This window comes from Macrosteles quadrilineatus, unplaced genomic scaffold, assembly GCF_028750875.1.
Source record: "Macrosteles quadrilineatus isolate MER2022 unplaced genomic scaffold, UCM_ALF_1.0 Scaffold_2__2_contigs__length_208266976, whole genome shotgun sequence".
Lineage (NCBI taxonomy): Eukaryota > Metazoa > Arthropoda > Insecta > Hemiptera > Cicadellidae > Macrosteles > Macrosteles quadrilineatus.
The window spans coordinates 157454533-157481320 of NW_026542595.1; the positions used below are offsets into that span (position 1 = coordinate 157454533).

Below are 26788 nucleotides of genomic sequence, written 5' to 3' on the forward strand. Positions count from 1 at the left end.
CGTATTTAGCGTGCAGACGTTGCCTGCATGTTACGCGCTCACTATTTCGTGCCTTCACGTTAAAAATCTGGGATGAGCGAATTGGCCACTTTGCTTTCTCAAATCAGTGAGAGAACATGTACATTGTTAGGTAACTGTAGGAAAAAGTTTTTTGCTTGATCCGTCAATATGTAATCCTATCCATCTGATCATTTTCAGATGGTACTGTAGAAAAAAGTGGAGACAGATTTTAGCATCTTCAATACATATTTTATGTAATCTCATTTGTGTTCTTATATAATTGGGTTTGCTACTTTTCGTTTCAGGGAAACGACCTTATGTAAGTCATTCACATCTAATTTCTAAACCTGGAGAGTGAATTCTGGTCAGATATCTGTGGCTGTGGTGCTGTATGTTATCGCTCAATTGATTGCCATTGTAGTTAATATAAGCACTAAGAACCTGTCAAATTCAGCCACAAAATATAGTTCAATTTGATTGTAGAGGAATCTCTATGTAGCTAAAGATCCAAAGCAAAAAGCCTCTAAAGACCAGAACAGTCCTCCAGAGATCAATTTTTATTTTTGGTTATTTGCAGAATTTTACTTCAGATTTTAAAATTTGTTTGTAGGTAAAACTTACATCATATGCAAATACAACTTATCTTGGTAGGTAGATGTACTATGGTTACAAATCTGACCCCTTCTTCCATGTATTAGTTAGTTTTTAAAATAGGTTGGCTCTACAACGAATTACAACTTCTCAAAACTAGTTCACTTTTGATTTGTCAAAAAAAATGACTTAGTAGGCTAATAAAAAGACCACTTTCAACAAACAGGTTCAAAGAGAATCATTTGTCTTGTAACAAAACATATTTTATTTATAGAAGTAATCATAAATTTTGAAGAGTGTACAATCATACCAAAAAGAATAGTTACAAACACTTAAATTATAACTTAACAAGTTGTATATAAAATAACATATAGCCTAAAGATTTTTCAAATAAAATATTCCTAATACATTATGTTATAGCCCCGCCCCTTTACGTTAGTTAAAATTAAAATTTACTTTGCAAGTTTACAGGAATAATTATGATTTTTTACTCATGATAGTTTTCCTAATGTGTTGGGTTCTATGTTACATTATTTAGCAAACACTTAAATTAAAGTAGGGTACCATTATTGTTGCTGTCATATTTGATACATATTTTATTGTGGTAGTCTTACAATAATTAATTAGGGATAAATAATTATGTTTATAAATTCAAGTTGTTATGTTCCTGCTTTCTAATGATTGTTTCGTTGTATACAAATTATAACACAATTTATTAACCTTCAAACTAAGTTTAAAAAAATCAGGTTATTAAAACGTTTTTATTAGCTCGCTTTCTTGTCCGGTACAAATTTTGTAATCAATTTTATACTAAGTTCCCGATGAGCTAGATACTTGAAACACAGCTCACAAATGGATGACAATACAATATTATATCATTTAATTTTCATATTTCCCTTGGGCTACGCCCCATTGGCTTGTTTTTATTAGCTCACTAGTCGCTTTCCTACAAATTTTGATATCAATTTTAAACAAAGTTCCCGATGAGCTAGAGACTTGAAATTTGAAACATAGCTCACAAATGGATGACAATGCAATATTATATCATTTAATTTTCATATTTCCCTTGGGCTACGCCCAATGGGCTTCCAAATTTTCCATGTTTACATTTTGAAAGAATGTAAATATATCGATTAATATAAGTCAGCTGTAAATACTTAAATTTGACAGTTCGAAGAGCAGAGGTTAAGAGGTACAGGTTGTGCTCCCAAGAGATTATTAACAAACAAACATTTCAAAATAAAGATAAACAATCTGATTGCTGATATAAAGGTGTTTGTTAATAATGTCATTTGTTATTTATTTAGTATTCTTTAAAGTAAACAATAAATTTAATAGATTGCTATATTTATAGTTAGTAGGTAGGCCATACATTAAATCTTATACATAATGATATGAAAAGAAACTCAAATAAACCTTAGATTTTTCACACGCTTCTGTCTTAACCTGATATAGATGCTTGAAATAGATTTAACATCCACACACATTAAAAACTAAAAAGTATAAAATAATTTATAAATATGTGGAGAGTATAAATACTTGAAGGATTTAAAACGTAAAACGTTGGGTGCATGCAATTGCTAATAATACGTCAGTTTAATAGATGAAGGTAATTGTCACTAATATCAAATATGAAAGGTGTATCTATTGCATACACCCAACGTTTCTCGTTTTAAATCCTACAAGTATTTATACTCTCCACATATTTATAAATTATTTTCTACTTTTTAGTGCGTTTAAAAACGCTTTGTTTTCAAAAGTTTTGTATTTATAAATTTTTCTTAAGTATAGATATTGTGTTGTTGTAAACATGTTAATACTTTCAATATGCTAAGTTTGAGTTGTAATGATGTAAAGGTAAAGTAATAGTTAATTGCACAAAGGATTTTCTATTTTGGAAACATCAGTGTGAATAAGGATACTTCTTGAAGTGATGAATGGATGTTATACTGGGTATATACAAACTAAAGAGGGACTAATAATGTCAAACATCATATGTACAATAAATATTTTCAAGAGTACAATATACTTACAAACACAAAATTAGTATACAGGACACAAAAAAAACAACTACACCTATAACATTTACAGATCTATACATTTAGACAAAACAGGAATAACACTGCTCTTGGAAACACAGAATAGATTATCCAGGAAGCAACACTACTATTCCATGAAACAGAATAACTATTCTGGTAGACACGACTACCAAACCTTGAAAACAGAAACGGCCGTTTTTGTTTTTAAGGAAACAGAACTGATTCAGGACACTGAACAACAATTCCAGGGGAACTATTCCTGCATGGACAAATCAAATATGAGTTCCTTGGGATAGCCTTCGTGCTGTAAGAAAGGCACAGCGTCGGTGGCCTCGGTGACCATGTAAGGCACCAGAGGCATCACTCTGTACCTTCCGATAGTGTTGTAGACCCAGTCTATCATCACCTCCACAGCTGAGTATCTCTGGCGCCAATCTGAAATACAGAATCATCTGAATTTTAAGTTGTATTACCTTTTCTTTGTTAAAGTAATTTTATTTAATAGGATTTAACAGACGTTTGTTCTTAAATATCCCTGTTTCAGTAGCATTAATTTGAGGAAACCTTCTAGTTGACCACAATTGATTGAAAGAGGTCTAGTTTTAGTCAGAGTTAATTGTAGATAGCAATTGAACTGAAATTGGAAGAATAGAAGAGTTGATTTAGATATTAATAAAAAGATATGAAACCGCGTTTCCAATTCTGCCTTTCCCAAGAAATGTATATTTTAATTGTAGGCCCTATTTTGTTCAAGTAATTTTTCAATAATGGTGAGCATTCCCAAACTGCAAAATATAGGCACAAAACATAGTACAGTCCACTCTTGGTAATTCAAACACTTGATAATTCAAAACTTTCGATAATTCAAAATGAAGGCTCAGTCCCTAGAGAATCTCTCAATATTTCAATTTTTTACCATGCATTTTGATACACTCGGTATTTCAAAGTCCAAATAGAGGGCAGGTCAAATTGTAACACGCAGTAATTTGAAGTTTCGTCGGAAAAACACTCTATAATTCGAAGTAACTCAGTAATTCGAAGTTTCGTCGGTTAACACTCTATAATTCGAAGTCATGCTGTAATTCGAAGTTTCGTCGAAAAAACACTCTATAAATCAAAGTCACACAGTAATTCGAAGTTTAGTCGGCAAAACACTCTATAATTCGAAGTGATCTCTTCCTGTTATAACAGGAAACTATACAGTACAGTACATCCTGTTCCTATGGTAGGCTAGTGTTGGACGTGTTGATGTTTGTTTAGTTAGAGCAGTAGTCTGAGTTAGTTCACTGACTTGTTTTTCTAAGTTGGCAATCCGATCTCTAGATTGCGCGACATCTCCTTGAGCACAAACGTAGTTGTCGACAGCCGACAGCTGATAGTTCAGCTATTGGCGAAATATATAGCGCTAAATAACAGACTTCTTTGCAACTAAAGTAACTGAAAAATAAGCCGTTGATTGTTTAAAAGTGTACTAAAATACGGTACAGTATGATGTTTTATTGTAACGTGCTGTACCTTTGTATGTATTAAAAAATGAACTCTCTGTAATTCGAATGGTTTATTTTTCTCCCGATAAATCGAACTCTTGATAATTCAAATTTATATGCTTGGCCCACCAATTTCGAATTATCAAGAGTCTACTGTACACAACTTAAAATAGGCAACTTATTGTTAAACATTTTTTTCTTTATAATATTCTCCAGAGTATTTGAGATATTTCATAATATATTATGACAAGTGTCATTTTTTGTGCTTTCAGATTTCTTATATATCAAAACCATCGCATTTCCCACTTGGTAATACAGGATAAGAATATCACTGATTGTTCAAATTTTCTGTTTTAAATCAAATGTATAGGATGGAGGAAGTTATAAATTATACGGTAATTAGTTCAAAAAGTTTGAATGATACATACAATAATTTTTAAGTATGGGTTGCAGGTCTAAAGTAGAATTTCTACTCTCTAGGCAGTAAAAAGCGTTTTAGCCCCTAGGGAGTAAAAATCGGCAGTTGTCAACTCAGTTGTAAATTTCAATTGTAATCAAAATTGCATGTATCGATTGTAGTTAATTGCTGCCTAATTGTAATTAGTTTGACATATCGATTAGTATAATGCACACTAACACAATTGTAATAGAAGAAACTATTGAATCACTTAATAAACTAAACAGCTGCTTGTTACCATTTAGAAAATTAAATGAAAAACAAGTTAGAAGCACTTGGAGAGGTTATTTTTGAATAAATACTATTAGTTTTAGTTTTTTTGAATAGTTTGTTCAAATAATGGTGCAATATGACAGAAAATTTAGTTCATCTCACGGGTAAAATGTATTTTCAACCCTCCCTAATTTTACGACCTTGGCTTTGCCTTGATCATAAAACTTGAGCTCGGGTCGAAAAGAGCCACTTTAGGCCCTAGTGATGAAAAATATACCTACTACCTATAGTTACTGTGTAAAGTAATTCAAAAAAGTTCTTTCTAAAAAAAATGCGTAGTATGGACGAAGTCCATAAGTTAGTAGAAAGTTGATTCTACTTAAAAGTATTAGTATTATTACTAAAGATTGGCGGTATCTAATAATACCTCCTTGAGTGAGAGAATCTGGAGGTTCAGACAAGACAATTATCCTAAATTTGTCTCGGGGGACAGTGTAAAAGTCATGTAAATCCTTAACAACACTTCCACCACACAGTTTAACAAGTTCCTGCAACAAAACAATTAATTAGGCTACATGTAACCCTTACCAAATATCACTGAGTCATCATGTTGTGCGCCTAACTGTGTTTATGGAATCATTACTCTTAAAAAAATATAATAAAACTAAGTGGTACAGTTAGGTTTTGATAAAATCAATCAATTATGGATGAGTAACTATTTGGACAAAATAACACATGGAAAAAGAGAACTCATTTCATTAATGTTTAACTAAATATAACTTCTGGATCAGCAGCATTGTATGTGTTAATAAATTTATGGGAAGTAAGTAAAAATATGTCCAAGAACACTCTTGAAACATATATTTACACTTATACTGTTAAATCACAAGACGCCTAAGACGGTAAATATACAGGGTGATTACTGGGAAACGCATGTTTTTGACTTTCGTAGTACACTGAATATCGTTTGGCGACGGCCGGAAGTTGTTGCGCTGTGTAGGGGGAAGTGTGCAGTTTCAATTTTTGCCCAGATGTGGAACCTTGAGCATCGTACGTTTGTCATGCGACGATATTACGCAAATGGTGAACCAGTCATTCAGACTCAGCGAGACTTTTGTGCACATTTTAACATTGCACTGCACGGTGCTATCCCTGATCGTAACACGATATTGTGCTGGATACATAATGTTAACACAACTGGATCTTTGCTTAAGAAGAAACCTCCTGGACCGGCAAGGACAGTACCCCTGAGACAGTTGAAAGAGTGCGCCACAGTTCAGACTCCTAGCCCCTCAATTCGGAAGCGGGCATCTGCTCTTGGACTTCGCCTATCCACTGTGAGAAAGATTTTGGTAAAATATCATAAATTTCATCCTTTCAAGCTGGCAGTATGTCATCGATTGAGTCAAGCAGATAAGAGGCAAAGTGTAAATTTTTGTGGTTCCAACAAGATGGGGCAACAGTCCATACGGCTCGCATTAGAATGGAATTCCTTCAGCGAACATTCCCTACAAGAGTATCTCACGTTTTGGTGATGTCACTTGGCCTTCTCACCTACCAGGTCTTAGAATTCCAGATTTCTTTCTATGGGGATTTTTGAAATCTAGAGTTTACATGAACAAACCAAAAACAATACAGGAACTTAAAGAAGCTATTCACCAGGAAATCAATGCCATTCCTAGAGATATGTTATCAAAATCCGTAGCAAGTTTTAAGGAACGCCTTCAACACTGTATCCAAGCAGGAGGCGACCACCTTAGAGATGTATTTTTTAAATGCTAAATTGTAAGTAATTTTATTCTGAAATTACATATTGTGTACACGGTTTTTCCACTCGTAAATATATTTTTGCCTCTGAATTACCTGAGTACTCGTTATTTGAAAAACATGCCTTTCTCGGTAATCACCCTGTACATTTATAATAGATCAGATGGTAAGTGGCGATCAATTTTGACTAGACCCTCCAATCATTATCAGACCCAATAGGCAAATGTCTAAAACCTCCATAACGTCCCAACTAATATCCTATAAGAACTTAGTGGAAGTTCTATAAGAAGTTTCTATAAGCACAACTCGAGTCAAAATTTACTCGTTCATAAATGAGCGTTTTTATATTTATTAAAAAAAAAAATTACAAATGTCAAATCAGCTCTAGGGCTGCAAGGAGCTATTTTTTGTACTTTTTACAGGTATGGCCAGAGAGCACAGAATAGAACTAGAGGGGCTACGTATATCCAGCAAGCATTGCGGGCAGTGTAGCCAATCCTCCACCACTTATTTTGCAAGTGGCGGCAACTGCTGCATATAGCGGTAGATCACCTTTTCCAAATGTACGATGATTAGACACACTTAGAGTAGACCTAATATTACCAAATTTGGCACAGCTACTATAAATTAGTGCTTCTCACTGACAGTAAGGTTGGAATATAAAAAATAATTTTATTGTAATTTTAACAGCCGTTAAAACCGAAAGAAATTATTAAATTATGAATTAGAACATGAAAAAGTAAGTGATCTAGAATTTTTTTTCAATTTTTTGGTCAGGAAAGTTTTGTCAGCGGCAAAGTTTGAGAGCTTGAATTGAATCATAACATATATTTTTTTTTTTTTTATTAATGATGAGTAGTTTAGGAAATAAATCAGGTAGAAGAGGAAGCAAAATTTCCTCGCAAAATTTCGGGAGGGACCCGCCGACGCTCGGGCGCTGCCTTGCGACTACACGTCTCTCTCTACTACCCTACTACGCACACAGTGATTGATGCATTCAATATTCATTCTAATTTATATACATTTATAATATAAGCACGGTAACATTTGTATATATACAATTGCTATTCACGTTTATTTAATTATTATTTCAATACATTGAAGGCTGTTTACAAACCGTTAATAAGGATATTAAAACAAATTTATTTTGCTGGGTAAGTTTAACTTTGCTCAAACAACTACAAATTATGTATAAATGGCAATAAACCAATTACACATAACAATAATACATAATTTTGCACAGTAAATTACATGTTTTAACAATAATACTTTGAACATAAAACATTTGACAACAAAATGCTGTTCATAAATCTGTTCAAAAATACTTTTACCGTCCCAAAAATTGGTACAACCTTTGTTAGATGGTGCCTAAATCAACTTTCATGTAGGCTAACTTAAAAACAAAAATATCGTTTTGTGTTTGTTTTAATTTAATCAAACAACCACAAATCAAGTTTAAATGGCAATAAATGAATTACACATTACAAAAACACAGGATTTGCACTCTAGTTTATACGATTTTGATATAAATAATATATTTATTTCATAAAATAGCTATTTTATCCGTGTTACTCTTGTTTCGCGTACTTAATGACTATCAACCACAAACAGTGGCGTAACAGAAGGGCCCGCGATGCGGGGGGGCCCGGGAGCTGAGGGGGCCCGCGAACCGGTGAGCGGGAAATGGTGAGCAGAGAGGCCCGTGAGACGAGTGGGGCCGAAAAGTTGGAGTTCATTCTTATTTAAACGTATATCAATCATTCAGTAATTGTATTGAACAAGTAATAACATTTATGTTATTAATAATATGTTGTTATCAGTTATCGTTTAATTTTGTTAGGCCTCTTCAGTGATAACGAACTAGGGTGACAAATTTAACGTGTTATAACGTGGGTCTTTGATTATTATGCAATCTTACTTTCGTCACCGAGAAATATTTTACTTCTCGGTGATTTCGTACACTGCTTATGTCGTCTGCAAACATTTTGTTATTTTGGAGCCTGGAGTCATGAACGTTGGCTGGGGCTTTTAATATTGTATTATTTTACATTTTAGTTTTGTCCTAATATTGATTGTATTTTGTTAAATACAATATACTGCTACTCTACTGACTTTGTTTGTTAACCCATATCTTATTTTACCTCACAATTAACCAATACCACAGAAAACATACTACTAAAGACATTTGTTGTAAGATAAACGCTTACAACGTAATAAGACGCTTGAAATCCTTACAAAGATAAAATAAAAATGCAATGGGCTATTTTAGCCTGTGATAAAAGTACGTCAATATATTAAATTAACCAGCTTTTAGTGTATGAGTTAATTATAACCAAAGATTAAACTAACCTAGTAAATTAATACTTTCCCATCCTTCAGTCATATTTGAATACGCACATAGTGGCGTCCCCATCTTAAATAATTGATTGTTTTACTTTAATACTTTACTTTGAAATGGCGACCATACCAATGTAGGTATTGTATTTTAAGCCAAGAATTAATGGAGATGAGTGTTGGATGAGTAGCCCAACCTTTTAGTTTTGAAAGGGACTAAGTCCGACATTTATAGACACAGATGTTAATTAATAGCCTAGCCAATACAGCAAAAGGCACCTAAGGGGGTTAATAGGGGAATTCGAGCCACATTTTTGCCTTGTAATTAACGAATTAGTCCAATTATCAGGGTAATAAAAATTGATATCATGTGTGATAAATTAAATGTAAAATTTTTAACCTCATTGATATAAACATTCTGATAGACGGATGGAAAATAAGGTTTTTTATTTGATTTCAAAACTATATACAAACACTAATATTGATATAATGATGTAGAGATGTAACACTTTCATCAAACCACGACTGAAATACTTAACACATTCCTTTATGGACATGACATAACCCATAATTTAATATTTTAATTTTTAATTTAATATTTTTTTCATAATTTATTTACCACTCTTTTTATGATTAATCTGTTTGATCATTGTATCGGTGGTCCAAAAATAACTCTGGGGGGAGGGGGAGGGCATTTAATTATGTTGTATCGGTGGTCTAAAAATAACTCATGAGAGGGGGGCCCAAAAAATAAGTTTGCAGGGGGGCCCGTAACAGTTTGTTACGCCACTGACCACAAAATCCAAACCAGAAAGTTGACTAAATCATCATTGTTGCGTAACTATATGAGCTTAGTTCTATGTTTTAAAATATAACCATTAATGAACTTTCTATGATATCGCAATTTCTCTAAAGCTTGGTCCCATATAGTATTAGTTCATAAAATAAACAACTACAATAATGGGTTTTTTTACATTATTTTGTTAAATTTCAAATATAACACATGTACGAATATAAATAAACTGCATGCTTTGGAATGTTTTCTTTCTGTACAGTACTCAATCTATCTATATCTATTAAAAATCGTGTTAAGATGCCAATGCCACAATTACACATTAAGAAAACCCATTAATCACGGTAAATTGGATATTTTACAAGTATTTTTACCACATAAACACGTTCACATAAATAATTTGGAAAATAAACTTTAAAATAGAAAAAAAAATTAAAATTACATTAGTTCCATGCTTGGTTTCCAAAACTTGTTAATATTATAAAAATGTTGTTTTATACCGTTCCTGACTCCAGTTAATGCATCAGCCTATGAATGTTGTATAGTAGCAACTCACAGAGTTTGCGCAGAACTAGGATGACTCATCGCTCTCCCCACCACTTATACGGGCAACGCCGATTTTCAGGTGGCTTCACTTCACTCGCCCAGTGCCCTCTCTATTTCTATTCTGTGCTCTCTGGGTATGGCAATGTGACCATTCCCATGAAGTGGTAGGAAAAATATGTTACATACACAAGCAACATTTAAGCTATTTAAATAAACTAGAGGTCATCCAGTGCCGAAAACTCGACCAAAAATATGTAATATAAAGACTTCTCTATTTTCACCCTATAATGTAAATAAAACATGTGATTGGAATTTCTTCCATTTGTTTTGATTTTCTGTTTATATTGCATTGTTATTTAGTCACCAGCATGGCAACCTATAAGACCTATGTTAATTTTGTATTCATTTTAAATTAATTTTTTGTGCTTGTTTTTAGCCTATTTTAATTTATGAAGGGATTCTGCACATCGACAGGAAAATATCGTTCCAACAGTATGCATAGATTTCCCCTATGATGCACACGAGCTGAGAAAAAAGGTTTTAAAGAAACATACTTGCCTATTAATATATAGATGGCCAAACATTGGCCGCTTAAGCTCGTATTTTCTGTAATTAATCAAATAGTATGGAAATAATAATTGATACTAAACTACTTTTACCTCAATCTGTTCCTTCAAAACAATTCTGTCGTTTACGTTATATATATGAATTGCAAAATCCTGTAGAAGTTGTCGATTTTTGTCCGCTTTTGCTCTTAACACTCCACACTCTCCGCTAGGATCAAGAGCAACAAATGTGTCCTAGAAAATAGAAATCTACATTAGTACATTGCAGCTATAGCCTACATTTTTTATAACATGGCCACAATAGCAGTCGAGTCAATCTATTTTTAAAATAAGGATGTAAAATTGAGTTAAGTTAAGCCTGCTATCCTAACCAAATAAAAAATAGGATTTTGGAGGTATTAAGGACAATGGAATCAGCATCAAATAGAATCTTTTAAAAACAAATTAACATGACAATTACAGTTTATCTTTGCATTTGCAATAAATAATAGTCTCTATGCAATTTTGAAGACTCAGGAGGAAACTAGTTTTAACATATTGAATCCAATCTTATCACAGAAAAAAGGGATGTATTATTGCTCAAACTTACCAGAGGTACGCTGCCTCCGGTTCTTATAACTTGTTCCACCCATTCAAACCTGATAATGGGTTTATGCAAGGCCATAGCGAGCAGAACTTTGTAGGTGTTTTGGAAGCATCCGTCCTTTGTGCCTACGATGAGGTGGCTGATGTGAGGTCCCACATTTTTTGAATAGGTAAGTCCCATTGCCCCAAGAACACAGGCCAAAACTTGATTTTGCTGTGCATTGAGAAGTGAAGAAGCAAAACAAAGACTTTCATCTTCAACCTCTGTGTTTTCATTTATGTTGTTACTTCCCGACTTGACGCCATCTTCCTCTTTTTGTTGAGACTCATGATGGATATGCTCCTTATGGGAGAGCTTATTTTCCCTAACCCTCTGAGGTAAATCTTCCTTGTCAACAAGCTTTTGAGGTTGATTACATGTTTCCAAATCATGTTCATTATTTTGCATTTCCTGTTGATTCACTTCATTTTGAGAGACATCCGGCGTGCCTTCCACGTAACTAACGTCACTCGCAGGATTTGATTCCTCGTCATCGTCTCTTTTTTTTACACAACCAGTTCTTGTCTTACGTTTAGGTGACTGATGGAACATGTAAGAATCTTGCTCTGAGTCCAAGATATCTGTTCGAACTTCATTTTCTAATTGAGTTGATTTATTAATTCTCCCCAACGAAACCTTGTCAGGGTTATTTGACACGATTTTTTTACTTGTGTCGGTATTATTCTGTTTGTTGCAAAAATTCAGTTGATTATCGTCAGCCTGTAACTCAGAGGGCCCTACTATTCCTGATGTGTCAGTCATATTATCAGTTACAATTTCACTACGATTCATTTCCTTGTGATGCTCATTGTCAAATGAAACTTCTCTCTCTTTACCTTGAGAGTTGACAATAACATCAGGAAGTTCATCGCTCTGCATAAAAATATCATCGAGCTCATCACTTTTGTCACGTAAAATTTCCACTCTTTCATTCTGAGAACAGTCCAATTGACAATTCTCAGCACCATCTTTATTGTGACTAGAAGTTTGTTTTTCAAAATCAAATATGTCGTTTGAGTTCTCCTCCACAAAATCTAACTGCCTCCTGCTTCTTGTCTTTTCTTTTGAACTTTGAGATGCAGGAGGGACACTCTCATTTGCCCATTTTTTTACTGTACCAGTATTACCGTTGAGTTCATCTACTCCTGAGTAATTCCAAGGAGTGACTCCTTTAGGTGTTTCATCTGGGAATATAACATCGCTTTTGTTGAATAAATGGTCTGTCCTCTTCAATTCACTTGATGAGGGATTTGAAACAATAGTATACTCTTTTGTGGAAGTTTGTAAAGGTTTCTTTGGTACAACCGGTGTTTTATAAAGTTGAGTAGGTGCATCAGGGTCGACATCATAAATGAATTCTTTGAATTCCTTTAAAACATTCAGATTTGATGAATCTTGATTGTTGACCAGAGCATTTTTCCGAGCGCTCCCTAGCTGATTTAATTGGGTAAGTCCTGAACTTTCTTCTGTAGCAAACACAATATCAGATTCATCTAAATTTTTCTTCGAAGCAGAAAAATTGTTTGAAATTATGTCAACATTTTCCTTATCTGAATCCTGTGATGATGTAAAATGTTGGATGGGACTTGTGACACCAATGTCCACGGGTTTCAGTGAAGCACATTTATTAGATCTCTTTATCATGTCCTCCAATTCTATTCCGCACATGTCTTTGAGCATGTCGCGAATGACTGACTGCATTCTGCTTGGACTTGTTTGTACTTCAGCGTCCCTACAAACCTTTTTTCTTACAGGAGAGGAGATTCCACTGGAAATCAAAACCAAAAAGATGAGTCAATAAATGATGTAAACAATATCAAAATACAAAAGAATGCAAGAGTTTATACCAACAATTGTTCATACAAAACGAGGTACTGTAATTGGTTTGGTAGTTAGTCACTTTAGAAGTCAAGATGATGAGTTCAATAATAAAAGCAAATAATAATATAACCAGTTAATGAAACTAGTTTATTTTACTTTTTTGTAGAGACAAATTATTGTAAAACAGAGGGGTTCTGAGGAAAAATCAAATACATGATGAATCTATATTTAAAGTCATAAATTAAACATATTAAAAAACAAATGTAATTGTATATTTATATAGTTGCATATTTATATGCAAAAAGAAAAGTGTATTTTAACAATATGTAGGTTAAGAACATTGTTTAGAATTTGTTTAATTTGTTTATACAACAATCTTAACCAAACGTTAATCTGAACCAACCAAAGTGATCTGAACTTCAGATTAAGATGCTTGAAAATATTATTTAAACAATGAAATATGCCACATAATAATTATTTACCTCTCATTATGGATTCCAGAATCTCGATCTCGTTTCTTAGGAAATACTGAGCTCTGCTGTGGAAGAGCTGACACACATTTTCCTTCAGTATTGAACTTTTCTAAAGGCTTGGTACTTTCTTCAGATATTTCACGTGAAAAAAATTTTTCAATATTTGTTTTTTGAGGAAATTCAGGATCTTCATGAGCAATCAAATCTACTTCCATGCAATCACCTTTCCTCAAACTTTCGGAGAGTGATAATTCTTTATTTTTATTTGAAACAGCAACATTATTCTCCCTTTTCTTAGATAACAAACGTAGGACATCTGTGTTGTTGGACTTTTGAGCATCACTGGCTAGGTTTAGACCTGCTTTTGAACCTTTGAAAGGTACTTTCTCCTCAGGCGAAGAAAACCCTCTAAAGGGTGATCCTGATGCAGATGAATTTAGTGATGCATTTAAACTCTTTCTTATTTCTGTAGTTTTCTCTGTTTTTGTCTCACAATCAACATCAGATGTTGTATACCTTGCATCATCTATGGGTTTAGACGGGCATATAGTTTTATACGGGCCTACTGACTTACTTGATTTATTTATTGTCCCTTCTGGACTGACTTTGTTCAAACTGCTGACCGAGCTCTTACTTTGATTCAACAAAGGTGAAATACCAAGATTAGCCAAGGAAGAACTAGATTTTGATAGGCTGAGTTTCTTCTTATCAGATAGGTGAAACTCCTTCTTCGTAGACTTGAGCCTAGACCATCCCGGAGATCTTGCGTTTACTTCCTTACTTGGAGTTTCCATTACTCTGTTAACAGCACTATTATCTTTAGAGTTCAATTCTTTTGATTCAGAAATTTTACCAACAGATTTAGTTTCAGACGATTTGCTGGTTTTGGACTCTCCCATAGCAATATCAACATTATCTTTAGTCAGCAACTGACCTTTTTCTAAAAATAAGCTATTTGAATCTTTTGTGTCATTCCAGTCATCAATAATTTCTTTAGCTAAATTCTCCTTAGGTTCTACAATCCCACGCTTGAATAGCATTTGGTTTTGGATTTTCTCTTCTTTGTTGTTGCTCTCTTGATAAGTGTTGTTCCTTTTTATTTTTTGCTCTTTTATACCTTTTTTGACAGAATCTTTAAAACTTTTTCTCTGTGTTTTTACATACATTTCAACAGTGTTCTTGACACCTCTCAACGCTTTTTTCTTCAAGCTGTTTTGTAAATTTTTGCCTTTACTCAATATATTACTCTTCCTTGGTTTTTTTTCAACAGTCCATTCTTCTCCACTTCCTGAAGAAAAGTCTTCTAGTGTATCTTCTGTTGTTTTGATTTCTTCTGAACTAGATTTCTCAACGTCTTTATTTTCATCAATACTAGTAAACAAATCGGTCTTCACTGCAAACCTCTGGCCGCGGTTGCGAACCGAAGAGTATGGATTTTTACTGCCATATGTTGTTTTAACAGCTTGCATTTTTCGGTTTTCTGAAAAAAGCTCATCAAATTTTTCAACTGAAGGCATACACACAGATTTTTTCTTTCTTTTCACATTGTCCTTGGTTGTCAGGAATTTATTTGCAGATATATTTACAACCTTGATGTCATCACTTGACAAAGCACTAACATGGTTTTTTTTCTGTATGGATCCAACTGGTGACTGTACACTTCCAGAGTCTACTTGTGACACCGATTGCAGAGCAGTTTCAGAAAAGCACAAAGATTCATCCAGTTCAGCATTATGAACATCTGCCACAACAGTTTCGACACACACATCTGGACCTGCTTGTGAAAACTTGTTTGCATCAAGCCATTCCCGGACTTTCTTTTCTTTAGGACTATTTGGAGTTTCTGGCAACAATGCTGTGGATGGAATCGGTGATTTGCCAGCTGGTGTCTGTTTATTCTTAACTGCCAATGAGTTTCTATTTTTAGCATTCAAATATCCTGATCTTCTTGTTGGTCTTGTTTGAATTTCGTCTGTTTTCGTCTTTACTTCAATGACTCTAACTGATGCTTTTGTTCTAGTCTTCTTGACAGGTGATAATAATGCCATAGATTCTACTTCTTCATTAGTTTTCAGAATGTCATATTCTATTAACTGTGTTTGTTTTCTTAAATTGTTATAGCTTGTCACTGAAACAAAAATCACATACAAGAAAAATGTTGAACAGAACAGTTTCAATGCTGTTGTTAAATGTCGGTAACTAGAGTAGGAGCAAAAAGCTGGGTCCCTGAGTGGACATAGAGCTTGCCTAGTAATCAAATGGTTGGGGAGAGAGCTGATCTATTGGTAGAGCGTAGGGCTTCAGAGCCCGAGGTCTCGGGATAAAATCCCGCCAATCAACAATGGATTTTATCCATGTGATAATGCCGTAACCCTCTTGGACTAGCCTGAAGTAATGTGAACCTAGCATCCTAGGATGTGAAAGTGGGGGGAATAAATGATAATGGTTGCCGGTTTTGATGGTTCAAAGTTTAAAATTTAAACAGATATCAAAATATCTATACTAACACCTATTGATGACATCTTGTGATCATAATAGGCCTAGATGATCATGATTTCAAAAAATCCAAAGTCACAAAGTATCAAGAATAAATGTTTCCTCGATACCTGTACACTGGGCTTTTAATAAATGGAGTTGGCTGATGAAATGGCGGATCTTCACAAAGCTATAAAAGGCATCTCATTTCATTCTTCATTCATATTTAGGTTGAAATACACACTTAGATGGCTTCCCCAATTTACTGGTTATATAATACCTCTATAAAAATTTTGTGACCTCTATCAAAATCACCATCAACCATTTTATGGTGTTCACACTTGAATGGGTACTTAATAATAAAGCTAAAATCAATCATCTACTCTATTCTACACACCCTGCATTATTGTTCAGCTTAAAATAAGCCAGTGTGGGTTGATGTATTAAATAACAACTGGCAGTGAATCACTTGCAAGAGAATCTTTGGTGGTCTAAATCTCAAATAGAAAGACTTTACAAACTGGTGATTTATTTAAATAATATTTGGAATTATTAATATGCCTACATTAGACAGTGTATATATATATATATATATATACATATACAGAATATTAGGCTAGTTAAGATTTTTATCCAATCCATTTCATGGTGCTCTCCATAAATAGTTCATACCAGATTAACAGCTTTGAAGCCAAAGTACCTTTATTGTATAAAAAATTACAGTAGGGGCAAAATTAACTACCATAACTTTAATCTCTGAACATGTGTTCGGTGGGTAGAATTTGCATTATTGGAAGTACAGTACTATTCTTCTAGAGACCGTTGTATTTAACCACAACAGGCTCTGTTGCTAGTCACAGCATAAAATGTCTTACCATCAAATTTAAGATCCAAGCTCAAGGCACCAATTAACGTCTGTAGGTGGTCCTCATATTCACTTTGTTTATCTTGAAAGGGAAGGATCTTTCTTCGACTGGTCACGACCTTACACAGTGGGCAAGTCACTTTCTCTCCACGAGCACTCTTTTGGAGAGTTGAAATGCATTTGTTGCAAAACCAATGTGTACAAGGCCACAGTAAAACAGTGCTTTCTAGTTGTTCTAGGCTGAAAAAAAATGTAATGGCTTTACTAAATTTACTAACGAGTACAAACACATTAAATTAGAGGTCCATCTTTCTTGCAAGCCTTGCTCTCTGTCCTTGGTGCTACAAGTATGGTTGAGAAAAAGCTCATCAAAGTATACAATTTCCCAATAAGAACTGTAGACATGAAAAATACTTAACTACTAATACTCAAGTTATATTTAATTGCTACATTATTGTTACCGGTACATTATTTATATTGTTGTTGTTTATATTATTAATAGCTGTGTTCCTGTTCTACGGACGGGGATCTTGTAGTCAGTTGAAACCTTATTATACCTATTCAGATCAACAAATTGATTGCTTATTAAGTATGCAGTTTACCAGATATGCTTGAAAACCTATTATAGGAATACTCACAACATTTGAAAACACAATAACCAAACGCTTTGCAATTAAATGTCACCCGGATATAAATCTTTTTTGTTCTATTTGATAACCAATGATTAACTTAACATTAAACTTGTTCTCGATAAAAGTACCGACAGAGAGAGTCGTTGAAATTTGGTTGTGGATAATGCCTACATACCAATAGGATATGATTTTATGAACCACAGGCCTATTGGTGGTATGATCCAGCAATAGCAGCCCAATAGTGGTGAGTCGAAACCAAAAGTGACACAATGGAAAAGCGATTGTTACGATCAATACGAAATCGCTAAGATCTTCTGAGATCGCAGCAACATCCACGATCACCCAGTGTAGTTGTGATTTTTTACTTGACACAAGGGGGAAACATTCTGAGTTGGAACAACTTTCCCTCGACTCACTCATTACAGTACACAAAAAATCTTAATGAAAATGGTTTTTTTTCCAACCCAATACCAGAATGTTATAAATCATTTACAGCAGGCCTTGATGTATTAGCTGGATAATCATATTGTAGAATTAATATGGTCATATAAATCCAAGTAAACTTGAAAACCATTTTCTATTGGCTAACTTGAACTAGTGATGTGCGATACGTATCGTATCGTATCGGAATATCGCGATACGCGAGGGACGATACGATATTTCGATACGATATTTGAAAAACGATACGTATCGTATCGCCTAAAACGATATTTGTATTTATATCGGCACATAGAGCGATACGATTCATGTGAAAACGATATTTTGAAGCTTTTTTGCGCAGGCCGAGCAAACTGCAAAATCTGTACTCTGTGGATGTGTAGTTTGAAATAGGAGTTTTTGAAGTGGTTTTTGACGTCTGTATTTTTTGTTTTCAATTGATAATGTACCAGTCCCATCCCAGTCCAGTCCATTTCCACTAGCCTGATATCATAGACTAAGTTTTATCTATGCTGATATCTAGCCACGGCCGCCTTTGTGTATCTAGCACTAGCAGTGCAGAGTGTGGGAACTGTCCAACTGTCTGTGGCAATTATATTAATGTATCTGCAATCCTAAAATGCTATGGGAAGGATACGGAAACAGGTCCAAGACGTAGGGAGTTGTGAAGGAAGTAGTAGAGTAGAGGCGAGCAGCGTGGAGTGTGGAAATGGAGTATCTGCAATACTATTTTCAGACTGTTTTCAGAGTAAACTGATTTAAACTGAGTACATGATTTTCCCGAGCAAAGCTTGGTCCCCAGGTACTTATATAAATTTGCCGTTTCTAGGTTAGGTAGGGGTACCTACGTATCGCTACGTATCGTTACGATACGTATCGTTTTTCGATATTTTTGACGATACGATTCGCGTATCGCGATACAGACGCCCGATTCAATATGGCGATACGATATTTTTTTCCGATACGTATCGTATCGCTGTATCGCGATACGCGTCCGTATCGCCCATCACTAACTTGAACAGAAGAAGCATCAATAAAAAAAAAGTTAAACTATTTGTTTCCAATTGCAATATCCAACTGTATACCCTAACATCAGTAAGGATTGTGTAAATAAATGCAAGAAATGGCTAGCCGCTAGTAAAACTCATTTAAGTTACACCTTAAGCCGCGTTGACAACGGAGTTTGGAACAAAATGTTTGGAACTTTTTGTAACACTGTTTCTTAAACAAAAGTGTACAACAGATAGTGCAATATTCTTTGATTTTGTTGCAAATAATTTAACCACCGTTCCCGAGATCACAAGGTCAGTCCCTCTCGAGATGGTTACTAGACTGACTTCTGGTGGGAAACAAAGTTTCTGTTGTAAACACTCAAAAACTGTTTCCAATATTAAAATATTTTTATTCCAAAAGTGGTGTTCCTCGGTTTTTTAAGAAACATTAAGTTAGTTACCTAAACATACGTGTTCCTAATTCCGGTGTAAACGTGGCTTTAGCAGCCACCAGGCTACACTAAGTACTTACCAAATTGAGCACTTTTCAATCTCCAGAGCCTCTGTTATTGCCTGGTGTAGTTTGCCCAGTCCTTCTATATTTGGTACATTCATAGTCAATGGAGAGTTGTTCAACTTTCAACCTGAAGAGGGCAGATTATTTATTTTAGGTATACAAAAAAAATGGATGTGTTGCATTGCAGCTAGTCTAGTGGTTAGCGTCTCAGATTTTGGTGTGGGAGGGATAAGTTCCTCGCACATATAGATTTCGACCGCTTAGCCTAAAAGCGTTTTTGAGTGTATATTGCCTCTCCTCAGGACCGTTTTTGACCCTCTCAGCGCTCTAGGCATAAATAATAGTAGCGCCCCTTTGCAGTATAAATAACAGGGTGTCCACCGACCGGGAAATCCAGGAATTATGAGGGAGTTTTTTGAACCGGGAGTTATGTGTGAATTTTGTATTTCTACCTGGAGTTTTCAATTTACCGAGATCGCACATGAAAACAGTGACGTTTCTGTGACCACGGGAGACAATAATATGTCTACACACGGCCGCTAGGGATGATTAGAATATTACCACGATCACAGAAGACGATGAAAACGTCCACACAACCGCGGGAAACAGCAAGAATTTTGCCGCGATCGCGTAAGACGATGATGATCTCCACACAACTGCGGGACATGATTAACATTTTGCCGCAATCACGCAATATTCACAACCGCGGGAGACGATTGCCACGTATTCAAGACCGCGGGAGACGATTACGATGTCTACTGGACCGCAGGAGATGCAATAATGATTTCTACACGGCTGCGAGGGATGATCAGAATTATGCCATGATCGCGCAAGACTATGATAATGTACACATGACCACGGGAAAAGATAAGAATTTTGCCTCATTTACGGAAGAAGATGATCTCCATATGTCCGCGGGGGATGATTACCATTTTTCCGCAGTCGCGGAAGACGATTACAATATCTTTACGACTACGGGAGACAATTACGATGTCTACAGGACCGCGGGAGATACAATAATGATTTCTTCACGGTCGCGACGAATGATCCGAATATTTCCGCGATCACTGAATACGATGATAATGGCCACATGATCGCGGAAAAGGTCAGAATTTTGCCTAATTTGCGGAAGAGGATGATGGTCTCCACAAGACCGAGGGAGATGATAACCATTTTACCACAATCGCGGGAGGCGATTACTATGTCCACATGACCGCAGGGGGACAATTATAATGAATGTCTTCACGGCCGCGAGTGGTCAGAATTTGTCCGCGATCGCGCAATCCGAGGATATTGTCATCACGACCGCAGGAAAAGATCAGAATTTTGCCTCATTTGCAGCAGACGATGATAATCTCCTCACGACCGCGGAATATGCTCATATATTGCCTCAATCATGGAAGACAATATTATGTCTAAACGACCCGACCGCAGAAAATAGTAAGAATTTTCCCGCGAACGCGGGAGACGATTACAATTGCCACACGGCCGCGAGGGATTATCAGAAGTTTACCGCGATCGCATGCAAATACAACCACCAATTTTTTTTTATTTTCCAAATTTTTGGCACCCCCCAAAAAACCAAATTTTTGCTTTGTGCCCTAGGCACCTGCCTACTGTGCCTATTCGGTAAATCGGCCCTGCCTCTCCTGTAGCAATGCCACTGACAGTCATCAAGAAAAAAAATTCTACCAGGCCACATAACTTAAATGTTTGTTGGTGAAATAAAATAAATAATCTTATAGCGCAAATGTAGATAAAAGAAAGGATCCTAGGATTGAAGATCAAACACCACATAATACGTTTGCATATGGCACAGTTTAAAAGAGAGGCAATTCATTTGGAAAGTTCTGTTAAATCACAAAACATAAAGAGGTAAATGGTCATTTTTATTCGGGCCACTTCTTGATCAAATCAAGTAAGGTAGCCTAAACAAATTAGTCCTGAAGGCACACAGGATGTTTTTACGAAGACTTAGGATTAGGGCCTACAGTTCCGCAGAAAACCTTTGATATTGGATTAAATATTAGTTTGATAATTATCTCGTATCAAATAACTTATAACTTTTTATCTGATAAGTTAAAGTTTTCACTCTAAGTTATATGAATATGGACTGTATCATTGTAGCCTAAGGTTTTTAAGAATATTTTTTAAATGTGTGTGACAGACGGAAATATAAGTTTCGTTCAGTTTAGTTTAATTTAGCTTATGATAATAGGTAACAAATAAGGTAACATTTTTACAAAGAAGAGATACCTACTTTTTGGTGTTTAGGCCTACTTAGTTTGTTAAACAGATAAATTAACAAGGATGACAATTTGTATTCATATCCATTTTCTTTCGAATGAGTGTAGGACGTAAAGTGCAGCCCATAATCCTAAAAAGGCAATCTTCTTAGTAGCGTATTGATCCTTTGTATAATCAAAACGACAATCCATAGACTTAATGGCAAGCACTATATTCATTCCTTACTTCAAGGAAGTTTTCACCTTGAAATGAAACTAATGTGATAGGAAAATTAGGCCTAGGCTATGTTTAACCATAGATAAAACATACTCCCCCAAGTATATATCTCATCCTTATGCAACAGCTGAAGACAATTTTATTGTTAGTTCTGTACGGTTTATGTAGAGGTCGTGTTTTGTTTACAATTTGTTTCCAGTTATTGCAGTAATTTAAAACCTCGTTTAACCAAATAATACGATCTAATCGTAAACAATAACTTGTCTCCTAGTTATATAACCTAACAGTAAAGCACAAATCAAGAAATTAACCCTAAAATAATAGAAACAAAATTTTGTCGACACTAGCACCCAGTGTCACCGTACATGAACTAGACACGAAAAACGTGCTTCAAAATGTACAATGGGATGACAAGTCTACTTGTATGGTTTAACGAAGAAAAGACCAAGCAACTGACTTTTGGTAAAAAACACCTTTCCTGGCTTGCCGAACCTTGACACCACGAGCTCTACAACACATCTAGGGTTGACCATCGATTCCACTTTTACATGGATACCCCATGTAGATATCCTATGCATGATGTTAAGTAGGCCTAGCGCATTATTCACAATTAGAAGAGTCATGGCCTCCAGTACATTGGAAACAGCAAGAGTCGCTTACCACGCCCTCTTCGAGAGTAACATGAACTATGGAGTATCCCTCTGGGGAGGATCATCATTCACCAATCTGGAAAGAGTCCTACTACTCCAGAAGAGAGCCATGCGAACAATGGCAAGGTTGGATTGACGAGATAGCTGCAGAACGACTTTTAGAGATTGGGGAATACTCACTGTTGTAGCCGTATACATCTTGGAAGCTGTGAACTCTGCATGCTCCAGAAGCCTCAAAAGAAATGGCCATCTTCACTCCTACAACACCAGACATGCTGGAGACTTCAACCTGCCCCTTCATCACAGGAAATTTTTCGAGGTGAAACCTTCCTACGCCGGAGCCAGATTCTACAATACCGGTATTCTACCAGAAGAACTGAAGTTTGTGTGTCCCAACCAAGTAAAATCTCACCTGCAGCAGTGGCTTTCCCAATGTCCCTTCTATACTGTTAAAGAATTTATGAACTGGAGAGACCCTATTACCTGAAGTACACGCACTACACAATCTCACCTATTATAACAATAACATTACTCTGACGCCTGTCAAATCTTAACGATTTTGATTAAATGTTATTCTCTCTCCCTCTCTCTCTAGGCTAAAAACTATGCTTACCTAGAGATCGTGTTTAACCTAATGATGATAAAATATAGGGAATTATTAAACTACACCACTACTTCAAACTTTAAATGTACAAAAGGTGATTTAAAAGAACGCCAGAAACTGCAACTGGTCTCAGACGTGGACACCCACATTCCATTTAGGTTAAAAATTTAACTTACCACCATTGGCTAAACACTAAACACTTGACTTTACACTTTACAATACATCTAACTGCAGTGCTAAATCAAAATCAAATAAATTGAATTGATTATAATATTAACTGCGTGTGACACATGCATTGGTTCTTGGTTGACATGACATGATATTATTATTTATTATTACATCTCTTCATTATTCCCTCCATATCTTCTGTGTTCTTTTCACTTCAAACCAAAACTAGTCAGTAAGGAAAGAGATGATGACATTGATTATTAGTCACTGACTATAATATAATATATCATTATTTTGTTTAACCTTTAAAATTTGATGACTTATAATTAATTATGGCGTTGCTATTACTGCGTTACTGTTCTTCTCATTATTAGTAATTTTTTGACACAGTCATAAGAGTTTTATCAATTAATATAATGCCAACTTTAAAATTTTGGGTGATAAAAAATAACGTCGATGAAAATATTATCTTATAAATAATATACTATTGAAAAATATTTTCCTTTCTTATCTTAATATTTATTTTAGAATGAACCGTATATTTATAAATGAGTGGGTGAGTGTGTGTTGGCGGCAGCATTAGCTGCATCAAATCACAATAGATCACCATCCTTATATAAAATAATAGGTGAAGGCGATTTATACGAAACACTACTCCTCCGTTAATAATTGAAGGTTTTTTACCTTACGGCAATTTTGCTTGTTAATGTAGCCGTTAATGTGAAAGTGAGCCTTGACATCAGGATTTAATCAGGTTTTCATCTTCCACCAACTCCAACATCCGTTGGCTAAACTGAAGCCTTAAACTATGTTGCCTATGATGCTATGTTGGGGAATCTTCTGGACCACCATGATTCTATAGGGGTGGAATTTCAGTTCTTTCGACAATAATGTGTTTTTTACATAGGTAGCCTACCTCCGTCAAATAGTCTAATAATTAATTGCTCATCATGCTTACATGTTTTGTTGCGAAGACAACATTTTCCAAACTTGCAACTTGTCAAAAACAGTAGACGTCTGACAGACGGCACTACACGTGACTACACACTCACAGCACAGCACAGACCAGACAAAAATAACCATCAGACATGCAGACAGTCTGGTCCGAGAAAATCAGTCACACACGAAGACAAGTGCGCCAGACGCCAGACCGGACGGTCTGGCCTGGTAGTGTGTGGGGGGGGGGCTTTAAAAGCCAGGAACTTGCCATCAATGTTGATGGTTCGAAGCAGGACCTCTAGCTGGATGCCTAGAACATTGGAGGTTTGGCAAAACATGACCTTGTGTTGTGTGGTAATGGACAAAAGAACAGCAGATCTTGGTCAGTGGGTCAGTGTAGCACCTACATATGAGGAATTTTGCTCTAAATCCCTCCATTTACACCTTCATATAAATAAGTCCAGTTGCGATTTTGATGAAATTTGGTTTAAAGGTGTAAGGGGAAGGTGGGACAAACTTGAATGAGTTCGCGAACCAGCATGATCGGACCATGGGAACTGGGTTTTACGGGGAGGTTCATGGGGTAAAAATAGGTTTTTCTCGTTTTTGACCCTGAAAACACAACATTTCCCAATTTATCTCTGTACAATTTTAAATAGCTAAAAAAACAAATAGTTTAGTACACTTGGTTGCAGAGAAAATTCAAAAATCGTATTTTGAAAATTCCGATGTTATTCTTATAGAGATTAAATTGTAATAATGTTGTAGTTTGCTTGTTTCTGTATATTCTGATAAAACTTGGGAAATTTATTTATTTATATTAAGTTATTAATATTTTAATAACAACCATAGTAACCACATTTGATTAGTTTCCTTGTATCGGCCCTTTCCAGCCAATTTCAGCCTTTTCCTTGTTCAGGTACTCGTTAAACCTAATCATAGACTAACCAACACAAGTAGACTTCTCATCCCATTGTAAATTTTGAAGCTCGTTTTTCATGTCTAGTTCATGTACGCCACACTATAGGCGCTAGTGTCGACGAAACATTTATATTTATATTATTTTAGGGTTAATTTCTTGATTTGTGCTTATAACTGTTTGGTTAAATAACTAGGGCACAATTTATTGTTTATGATTAGATCGTATTATTTGGTTAAACGAGGTTTTAAATGTCTGTATTAACGGGAAACAAATTGTAAACAAAACACGACCTCTACATAAACCGTACAGAACTAACAATAAAATTGTCTTCAGCTGTTCCATTAGGATGAGAAATCTACTAAGGGAGTATGTTTTATCTATGACCTAATGTTATTAAAATAAATTTAGTTGAAAATCAATTCAGACAAATGGAAGTTCACTTAGTCGGCAGGTTTGCTGCAGCGGGGGGTATTTGACAAATCATCAGTAATAAGTAATAAACCCATTTGGCTAGGAACATCTTACTTTTAAATTTAAGTAGTTTTATCGAATTTCCCATATAGGGGATAAAACGACTTAATACACTTTAAACACACACACACACACATATATATATATATAATTATACTGTATATATGTCCGTTAGCACGATAATTTGAGCAAAATTGATCCGATTTTGATGAAATTTTGTATAAACGTGTAAACCTACATTTTTGAACAAGTTCGCGAACCAGCATGATCGGACTATGGGAACGGGTGTTTACGGGGGGTTTTATGGGGGTAAAAATAGGGTTTTCCCATTTTTGATAAAAAAAAAACATAAATTTAGCAATTTCTTTCCAAACCATTTTGTAGATCTTAAAAAAACAAATAATTTAGTATATTGAATCGTTATTATGCGCCTAATGGTTACGGAGAAAATTCCAAAAAATTTTAAATTCCCATGTTATTCTTATGGAGAATAAGTAAACTGTTGTAGTTTGCTTGTTTATGAACATGTTTTGATCAAATTTGGAAAATGTTAATTCCTTTCTAACTATGTAGTTTGCTTGTTTATGAACATGTTTTGATCAAATTTGGAAAATGTTAATTCCTTTCTAACTATTAACATTTTACAACAAAAAAACAGTTTTTCCATCCCTGATGCAGCAAACCTATGTACTTGTAAACTAATTGTATTTAAATAAGGAATAAATGTTATATTTTTATGTAGACATTTATATCACATTTATATGCAAATCCAATCAGGCAAATGGAAATTCGCTTAGTCTGCAGGTTTGCTGTGGCGGGGGTATTTAAAAATAGTTGATGAATTATATGTAATATCTTTTGCATCCAGAATATGCACTAATCGGCAACACTGCTCTAGGTCTCTAGTTATACCACTCACTGAGGTATTCTGGGTATATCG

The 26788-nt window shown here is 35.1% G+C and overlaps 1 protein-coding gene across 1 annotated transcript; it reads right to left on the reverse strand.

Annotated features, from left to right (window-relative positions):
- Nucleotides 1-2302: 2302 nt before the first annotated feature.
- Nucleotides 2303-23658, reverse strand: LOC128985062 (uncharacterized). The gene is made up of 8 exons (XM_054404435.1): nucleotides 23525-23658; nucleotides 19647-19758; nucleotides 17063-17292; nucleotides 13722-15840; nucleotides 11383-13186; nucleotides 10887-11027; nucleotides 5215-5335; nucleotides 2303-3065 (listed from the first exon to the last, which is right to left on the reverse strand). Exons 2-8 carry the CDS (start codon nucleotides 19727-19729, stop codon nucleotides 2884-2886), a joined length of 4680 nt encoding a protein of 1559 aa, XP_054260410.1. The 5' UTR covers nucleotides 19730-19758; nucleotides 23525-23658; the 3' UTR covers nucleotides 2303-2883.
- Between the last annotated feature and the right edge of the window lie 3130 nt (nucleotides 23659-26788).

Coding starts and splice junctions, on each gene's coding strand:
- LOC128985062 (XM_054404435.1), bottom strand. CDS start 19,729: ATGAATGTACCAAATATAGAAGGACTGGGCAAACTACACCAGGCAATA. Junction 11,028..11,382: donor CCGGAGGCAGCGTACCTCTG/GTAAGTTTGAGC, acceptor TCTATTTTCTAG/GACACATTTGTTGCTCTTGA. Junction 5,336..10,886: donor TTTTGAAGGAACAGATTGAG/GTAAAAGTAGTT, acceptor GTTTTGTTGCAG/GAACTTGTTAAACTGTGTGG.